At 53.8% G+C, this 9,267-nt stretch overlaps 1 protein-coding gene across 1 annotated transcript; it reads right to left on the reverse strand.

The window, feature by feature from the left end:
* Positions 1 to 6: 6 nt before the first annotated feature.
* LOC101023306 (immunoglobulin lambda-like polypeptide 1) lies at positions 7 to 8,074 on the reverse strand (the record flags this gene model as incomplete). Its single annotated transcript, XM_031661562.1, has 3 exons — positions 7,328 to 8,074; positions 1,479 to 1,594; positions 7 to 87 (listed from the first exon to the last, which is right to left on the reverse strand). Coding segments are annotated over exons 1-3 (403 nt in total), but the record flags the coding sequence as incomplete, so codon positions are not given.
* Between the last annotated feature and the right edge of the window lie 1,193 nt (positions 8,075 to 9,267).

The following is a 9,267-nucleotide window of genomic DNA, read 5'->3' on the forward strand; positions in this document are numbered from 1 at the left end:
TGAGACACACCAGTGTGGCCTTGTTGGCTTGGAGCTCCTCAGAGGACGGCAGGAACAGAGTGACCGAGGGGGTGGCCTTGGGCTGACCTGTGTGGACAGAGGAGGGGGTGAGAGACGGCAGAGGGAGAGTGGGGTGTTGTGGAGCGCCTCTCTCTGTCTGAAGTCTAGGAGGGTTCATGGTGTGGTTGTCTGGTCCACCCAGGGCCTCTCCTTCCCTCTTCATTCCCTCCTTTCCACTGCAGCCCTCTGGAGAGCAGACAGCCCCGTGCCTTCCTAGGAGCCCTTCTCAAGTCACCTTTCCCAGGTGTCCTGGCCCAGCCCTTTCCTCTGCAGCCTCAGTTTCCCCGTGTGTCCCCAGGGCAGGCTGTGCTCCCTCCTTCCTGGTTTCTGGAGTCTGAGTTTGGAATCTAGGGGTCTCCCCCACAGCACACAAAACCATCCTGGCAGGGTGTGGGGAGGCCCAAGCCTGGCATGGCCTGGAGCTTCCTGTCCCCGGGGACACCAGGCTGTGCCCCAGCCTGGCCCACTCAGCTCTCCTGGTGAAGCACGGGCTCCACCCAGACAAACCCTGGGGCTCTGCCATCACCCCTGTCCCCACCAGCCCGACCACAGGACCCTTCACATCGGCTGGGTTCTTGGGGCTGCTCCCCCTGACTTCAGGTCACCACAGCCCCCATGCCCACCCCAGCAGCCTCTGATGCCCCTGGACTTCACCTGGCGGCCGTGGAGTTCTCTGCACCCCCGTTTACTCCCCGCTAGTCACCTCCTGAGTCTAAAGTGCCCTCCTCAAATGAAGGCGGGAGGCCGACCCGTGAACAGAGAGACACTGGGCCCCAGAGGCGACAGGGCTCCAGGGACAGACATCTCTGCCCTAAAAGACCCTCTCCTTTCTAGTAACTGTCCTGGGAGGGCTGGGCTCTCAGGCTTCCCCCAGTCTCACCCATCCCTCTGTGTCCCCATGTCCTCACGACCCAGCACAGTCCACAGAGCTACAGCCTGGACCCAGAACCCTCTCTGTGCCCTCCATTGGTCTCCCCTCAAGGTGACCCCTGTGTCCCCAGGCCCCCGTGTGGCCCTCCCAGGCTGGATGGGCATGCAGTCCTCAGCCTAGACCCTGGGGTCCCGGGGACTGTCTCTAAGGCCACTGCAGGGCCCCTCATCAGAACTGGCCTCTGTCCCTCACTCAGACATCTGCCCTGGGAGAGGGGAGGAGCCCTGACCCTGCCCAATCCCAGCCCAGGCCCCAGGACCAGGCTGTGTCCCGCTGTTGGAACCTGAAGGTGGCTGCTCCCACTGTGGGGGCCCTTCCTGTCAGTTACCCTGAGACTAACGCACCTCGTCCAGGCCCCATGGAGAAAGGTAGGGGTCAGTGCTTAAGGCTGGGAGGGCAGAGGGGAAGAAGCCCCAGAGAGAGAAAACAGATTTCCAAAGATAGGAGAGGGTGGGACAGGCTGGGAAAGGTTGTGAGAGCCACTTACCTAAAACAGTGAGCTGGGTCCCGCTGCCAAACACATGCCTCAGTGTATTATGCTTAGATTGAAACCCCCGGGGCCAGCACCTGGGGCCAGTCCAGGAGCCGTGCTGGAGCAGGAACCTGCGGGGTATGAGGGGCACAGGGCTGCAGTGTGTAGGCTGTGACCTAGGCACAGGACAGGGGGGTGGCCAGTATCCCAGTAGTGTCTCTGTGCCTGTCCCTTCTCTGAGGCAGGTGCTGCCCACAGCCTTGGAGTCACCCCAGCCTGTGTCCCAGTCTCTGAAGCTGTTGGTGCTGATGGCAACGCTGGCCCAGTGGGTCCCAGCAACTCCCTGAGTGACACACAACCCTCAGGTATTGTGGTGGGGCTCAGGAGTCCTGAGCTGGTTTCGGACCTGCCAACTCCTCACTTGGTTCCATTTTTAAGGGCTCTGGTCCGCTGCCAAGTGTCCCAGTCGCTTTCAGGTATTGACTTTCTCTGGACCAAGACACTGGGTCATTCTTTGACCCAAAAGGAGAGTCCTCTGCTTATATATATATCTATCCATGGAGATGCAGCTCAGTCTCACTTTGCTCATGAAGCCTTTTCTGACCTCTCAGATCACTCATTCCATCTGTCCATCCATCCATCTGTCCATCCATCTATGCATCTATGCATCTATTCATCTGTCTTTGCATCCATCTATCATCTGCCCATTCATCCATCCATTTACATGTACGTCCGTCCATAGATCCATCCTGTCTACCAGGCACTGTGTTGTGTGCTGGGGACATGGTGTGGTCCCCCAGGCTCTCACCCCCATCTCTCCCAGGTCATGGCCAACAAGGCACTCCTCATGGTCATGTCCAAGGTCCTTCTGCTGTACCTGGTGTCTCTGCTGGATGTGACATGGGACTGGCCCCTCTTTCCAGTGACTCTTTTCCCCTTGGGGTCTGAGACTCCCCTTTCCTCTTCCCCTGGCATCTGTTTCTCCACGTCCCATGCCTGGCTGCTGACTCCCCAGATCCCCACTCAGACCTCTTTCTTAGCCATCTTCACACTCTGTGACCCCCACTATTGCCCAGATGGCGAGGCTGGAGTCTATCCCAGCTTCAAATCCTCTCAGCTCCACCTCAATTGCCTACTGACCATGCCCAGTGAGCTACCCAACAGGACTCTCAAATTAATCACTTCCAGAGGAGATGACCACCTTCCCCCAGCACAGCTCATTTTCCGTCTTCATCTCATCACAATGACCATGGGCTGTCTCAACCCCTCAGCCAGAAACCTGGAGTCCCTGGGCTCAGTCACCTCACCTCCCACACTGAAATGGCTTTTGCATACTTAGCTACTGCATCTAGATATTCTTTTTTCTTGAGACAGAGTCTCGCTGTGTTGCCCAGGCTGGAGTGCAGTGGTATGATCTTGGCTCACTGCAACCTCCACCTCCTGAGTTCCTGGGTTCAAACGATTCTCATGCCTCAGCCTCCCAAGTAGCTGGGACTACAGGCATGCACCACCACACCCAGCTAACTTTTCTTTTTTTTTGTTTTTGAGACGGAGTCTTGCTCTGTCATCCAGGCTGGAGTGCAGTGGCATGATATCGGCTCACTACACATTCTGCATCCCGGGTTCATGCCATTCTCCTGCCTCAGCCTCCCCAGCAGCTAGGGCTACAGGTGCACTCTGCCACGCCCGGCTAATTTTTTTTTTTTTTTTTTTTTTTTTTTTGTATTTTTAGTAGAGACAGGGTTTCACCATATTAGCCAGGATGGTCTCGATCTCCTGACCTCATGAACCGCCCACCCCGGCCTCCGAAAATGCTGGGATTACAGGAGTGAGCCACCGTGCCTGGCCACACCCAGCTAACTTTTCTGTTTTATAGAGACAGGGTTTCACCATGTTGGCCAGGTTGGTCTCGAACTCCTGATCTCAAGTGATCCACCCACCTTGGCCTCCCAGAGTGCTGGAATTACAGGTGTGAGCCACCACACCTGCCCCCCAAAAATCTTTACTCTTTTAAAATTATGAGAATATAACATTTAAGGTAATTAAGCAATAGAGAAGTGCATTTAAGAAGTGTAATATGGGGCCAGGCACAGTGGCTTACACCTGTAATCCTAGAACTTTGGGAGGCCAAGGCGGGCAGATTGCCTGAGCTCAGGAGTTCCAGACCAGCCTGGGCAACATGGTGAGACCCCATCTTTACTAAAATACCAAACAATAACAACAAAAAAATTAGCTGGGCGTGAGTGTGCGCCTATAGTCCCAGCTACTTAGGAGGCTGAGGCAGGAGAATTGCTTGAACCCAGGAGGCAGAGGTTGCAGTGAGCCCATCTCAGCCTCTCAAAGTGCTGGGATTATAGGCATGAGCCACCATACCTGGCTTCTTCTTCTTTTTTTTTTTTTTAATAATTGCAGTAAAACATACGTAGCATTAATATTTCCACTTTAACCATATTTAAACGTACAGCTCTGTGGCACTAAGTACATTCACACTGTTGGGCAACCTTCACCACCATCCATCTCCAGAACTCATTCATCTTCCCAAACAGAAACTCCAAACCCATTAACTACAGTCCCCCATTCTTCATTCCCCCTCACCCCATTAACTCAAATCTACTTTTTGTCCAAGTGAATTCGCCTGTTCTAGGGACCTCGTAAAAGTGAATTCAAATGATATTTGTCTTTTTGTGTCTGGTTTATTTCACTACGTATGTCTTCAAGTTTCATCCATGTTGTAGAAGACTTCCGAAATTAATTTAAAAATAATTAGTATTTAAAACCTATTAAGACCTATTAAAAGTAATACAGGCCAGGCATGGTGACTCATGTCTGTAATCCCAGCACTTTGGGAGGCTGAGGCAGGTGAATGGCTTGAGCCGAGGGGTTTCAGACCTGCCCAGGCAACATGGTGAAACCTCATCTCTACAAAAAATTATCCCAGTTTGGTAGTGCATGCTTGTAGTCCCAGCTACTTGCGACACTGAGGCAGGGATATTGCTTGAGCCCAGGAGTTGGAGGCCAGCCTGGGCAACATAGTGAGACCCCCATCTCTAAAAAAGTAAAAAAAACAAATAAATTTACAACTAAATATAAAAAGTGATACACAATCTATTTCTTAAAAACAATGAAAATATCTTTTAATAAGGTATGAATAGAAGAGATATTTACTTGATAGGAGATATTTACCAGAGTTCTACAGTAATAATCAGTTTTTCTCTTTTTTCATTTTCTTTTCTTTTCTTTTTTTTTTTTTTTTAAGACAGGGTCTCCCTCTGTCACAGGCTGGAGTGCAGTGGTGGGATCTCAGCTTACTGCATCCTCAACCTCCCAGGCTTAAGCAATCCTCTCACCTCAGCCTCCTAAGTAGCTGGGACCACAGGCAAGTGCCACCATGACTGGCTAGCTTTTATATTTTTTGTAGAAGTGGGGTCTTGCTATGTTGCTCAGGCTGATCTCAAACTCCTGGGCTCAAACAATCCTGCCTCAGCCTCCCAAAGTTGTGGGATTACAGGCATGAGCCACTGCACCTGGCCCATAGTATTTCTATAAGATTTGTAAAGATTATAAAAACTCATATTCATATTCCCCCAGCAAAATACCTTTTTTTTTTTTTGAGAGGGAGTCTCATTCTGTCATCCAGGCTGGAGTGCAGGGGTGCAATCTCAGCTCACTGCAACCTCCACCTCCTGGATTCAAGCGATTCTCCTGCCTCAGCCTCCCGAGTAGCTGGGACTGTAGGCTCGTGCCACCACGCCCAGCTAATTTTTGTATTTTTAGTAGAGACGGAGTTTTGCCATGCTGGCCAGGATGGTCTCGATCTCCTGACCTTGGGATCTGCCTGTGTTGGCATCCCAAAGTGCTGGGATTACAGGCATGAGACACAGCACCCGGCCCATAGTATTTCTATAAGATTTCTAAAGATTATAATATAAAAACTTATATTAATATCCCCCCCAACATAATACCAATGTTATTATCTGTGTCTCCCTCCACCTGTCACCTGTCGCTTGTGGAGACCCCTCCGGCCTTCCCCATCCCAGTCTCTCACCTGCAGCAGGCATCACCCCTGCCTGTGTCGTCTCCCTCACCCAGCCCCGGCCTCAGGTGGGACTCTGGAATTGGGGTAAATCTAGATCCTCTGGGACCTCAGCCCCAGCACAGAGCCTGACCCTGATGGGGACTCCTTGCCCAGAAGTCCGCAGAGACACACTTTCGAGACCTGGTCTCGCCCACACCATACAGCATGCTGATCCCGGCCCATGGCTGGGGCTCCTTAGTGTCAGGTTGGCTGCTGCTGCTGGAGGTCTCACCACAGCCACCCCAGCATCCTCTGGGTGGGTGGGAAGTTGAAGGCCCTCACTGATCAGGGCCCCTCAGATTGCAAAAGGGGAAACTCAGGCCCAGCGCGGTGGCTCACGCCTGTAATCCCAGCACTTTGGGAGGCCAAGGCAGGCAGATCACCTGAGGTCAGGAGTTCGAGACCAGCCTGGCCAACATGGTGAAACCCCATCTCTACTAAAAAAAAAATAATACAAAATTAGCCATGGTGGAAAAGACCTGTAATCCCAGCTACTCCAGAGGCTGAGGCACGAGAATCTCTTGAACCTGGGAGGTAGAGTTTGCAGTGAGCCGAGATCGCGCCATTGCACTCCAGACTGGGCGACAAGATGAAACTCCGTGAAACTTTGTTTGAAGAAGAAGATAAGAAGGGGGGAAACTCAGGCCCCAGAGGTGCACGTGTCAGCTCCATCAGCTTAGAGGATGGGCAGGGGAGAGCTAGAGGCTGTCCAGCTTGGGCCTTAGAATCTGTGCCCATGAGCTGAGTGACTTGGACGGGTTGCCTCACCTCTCTGGGCTCTATCCCCATCTGCACAAAGGGGATCACAGCGGGACCTGCCTATGGGGCCAGCGAGGGAGGTTCTGCCCCTGAAATTACTGCGACCTGTGGGTATAACGTGATCGCCTGTGGGTATAACGTGATTGCCTGTGGGTACAACGTGATCGCCTGTGGGTATAGCGTGATCGCCTGTGGGTATAACGTGATTGCCTGTGGGTACAATGTGATCGCCTGTGGGTAAAACATGATCACCTGTGGGTACAATGTTCAGCTGCATGACCAGGCTGTTGTGTCCCAAATAGTCATATAAATGGACCCAGATGTTTACGCTTTGTCTAGGGACCTCCCACCACACGAGAGTGGTGGCAAGGGGCTGAGGTCACACAGGGAGTTGTGGCCTCCCCCAGACCCTCTCCTGGGCTTCTTCTTTGGAGGCACCTGCATCCTGGATAAGCTTGGGTCTCCTAGGGGCTGGTTTCAGGAGGCGATGCTGGCTGAGGTCTAGTGACCCAGGGACTCCAGGAAACGCCCCTCACACATCAGCTGGAGCTCCAGGGAGTGGCCCCTGCCCAGTGAGGGTGGGAGTGGACAGGCGACATAGGCCAGGGGAAAGGGGGAGGAGGAGGAGGGAGAAGAGGAGAAGGAGGAGGGGGAGGAGGGGGAGGCCTGGGCACCCTTCAGGGATAGTGGCCACCACCCTGTGGACATCCTGCCCCTGCCTCCGGTCCTGCCCTACCCCAAGTACTAGGGGGAGGTAAGGGAGACAGTGACCTTCGGGCCAAATGTAAGGGGTGGCAGAAATCTCAGGATTCAAGATAAATAATATTTTAATATGACATTAAGCAATAAAAATTAATTTAAACAAATTCATGATGAAAAAATATTAACACTTCAGTTAAAGTCAGTGTGTGTCTGGCTCCCCTCCAGGGATTAACCTTCCTTCTCCCCTCTCTGGCTTGTCTCCCCTTGGTCATCCTTTCCCGCCTCTGCCGCCAGACCCCCACATTGCCTGGAATCTCTCACCCCTTACCTGCCCCACCGGCTCCTCAGGCTGGACCGGCTGCTTCCTCCAGGGGCTCCAGGGCCCAGGGCTCTGCTCTGTGGTGCAGCCGTTGGGTGCACCAGGCCATAGGTTACCAGCGCCAGACCCAGCAGCAGCAGGAGCCAGCGCTGCCTGAGGTTGGGGCCTGGCTCACCAGGGGCCTCACGGCCCGGCTGGCCTGTCCCTGGCCTCATCTGCCCTCAGGGTCGGAGGCCCTTGTGGCCTGACTTGCAGCGTGGGCTCCCTGGAGAGTGGTGCCCCGGTCTCTCGCTGGCAGCAGCTGTCCCAGGGCACCCCAGTCCATGTGGCCCCATCCTCATCCTCTGGTCCCTGCCCCCAGCCAGGCCCCTTCCAGCGTCCATGGCCGTTACCCCTGGGGTTCTGTCCTGGAGGCACATCTGCCAACTGCCCTGCTGTGGTCAGGATCCAGGGCTCAACTGCCTCCCACACCTGTCAGTTTGGCCTTGTCCCTGGGGCCCTAGGTGCTTTGTTCGGGGACCTCCCACCACAGACAGAGGGTCGGCAAGGGCTGAGGTCACACAGGGAGGTGGGCTGCACCATGGCCCCCCAAGACCCTCCCCTGGGGCTTTCCTTTGGAGGAAACTACACCCTGGATGGGCTTGAGTCCCCTCAGGGCTGGTCCCAGGAGGTGATGCGCCTGACTTCCCTCCTTCCCCGAGGGCGCCATGGGTCTGTGGAGCATCTCACTGGGGTCCAGAGAGCTGCCCAGCAGGAGTCCCCCAGGGCTTGAGCTCAGGGGGCTGGGCTGAGGCTCCTCCAACCAGCCCTGGAGGGAGGTGTGGTTAGAGAGGAGGAAACAGGTTTGGGGTTAGCCAGAAGCCACTCAACGGTTCAAGTCCAGGAATCATGAGGTAAGAACGAAAATGCTGTTTAATGTACCACGTTCAGTGCCTCACAGACCTCACATCACACAGACACACAGACACAGAGACACACACACACACAGACACACCCCACCCCAGCTTCCTGAAGGTGTAATTGACAAAACTGTATATATTGACCACCTACAATGTGATGCTTTGCCACACTGTAAAATGATTAAATCAAGCTGACTCACACGTCCGTCTCCTCACATACTTACGCTTTTGTAGTGAGAACACGGAAGATCTAATCTTAGCAATTTTCCAGTATACATTTATTAACTGTAGTCTCCATGTTGTACGATACATCTCCAGAGCTCATTCTTACAGATTTCACTCAGAGGCCAGTAGCTTCCTCCCGAGCGGTGAGCGCGTCATGTCATGGCTTCTGACAGGCCCCCGGGTCCTCTCCCAGCCCGGCATCCCCGACCCTCTCCCAGCATCTCGGGACCCTGTGCTTTGGTGGTGGGGGGAGCAGTGGCAGTGAGGAGGGACTGAGCACCTGTGCTGGGCGGCCAGGGCCAGGCTCTTTTGCTGGTGCTGCCAGAGACGCCTCTGGTCACCCAGGAGTCTCAGGTTCCTCTCCTTCAGAGGTGGGGCTGGAAATGCTGCTGGCTCTGCTCGCTTTTCAGGGCCGGGCTGAGGTTGGTGCTGGGAGATAACGCATGTCAAAGTGTTGTTTTCTTCATTTGTAAAAAAGTAGTAACATACACATGACCTAAAATTTATCATCTTGACCTTTTTTTTTTTTTTGAGAGTCTTGCTCTGTCACCAGGCTGGAGTGCAGTGTGGCACGATCTCAGCTCACTGAAACCTCTGACTCCCTGGTTCAAGCAATTCTCCTGCCTCAGCCTCCTGAGTACCTGGGATTACAGGCATGCACCACCACGCCCAACTAATTTTTGTATTTTTAGTAGAGATGGGGTTTCACCATGTTGGCCAGGCTGGTCTCGATCTCCTGACCTCATGATCCACCCGCCTGGGCCTCCCAAATGCTGGGATCACAGGTGTGAGCCACCGCGCCTGGCCCATCTTGACCATTTTTAA

This window comes from Papio anubis, unplaced genomic scaffold (assembly GCF_008728515.1).
Source record: "Papio anubis isolate 15944 unplaced genomic scaffold, Panubis1.0 scaffold1898, whole genome shotgun sequence".
Classification (NCBI taxonomy): domain Eukaryota; kingdom Metazoa; phylum Chordata; class Mammalia; order Primates; family Cercopithecidae; genus Papio; species Papio anubis.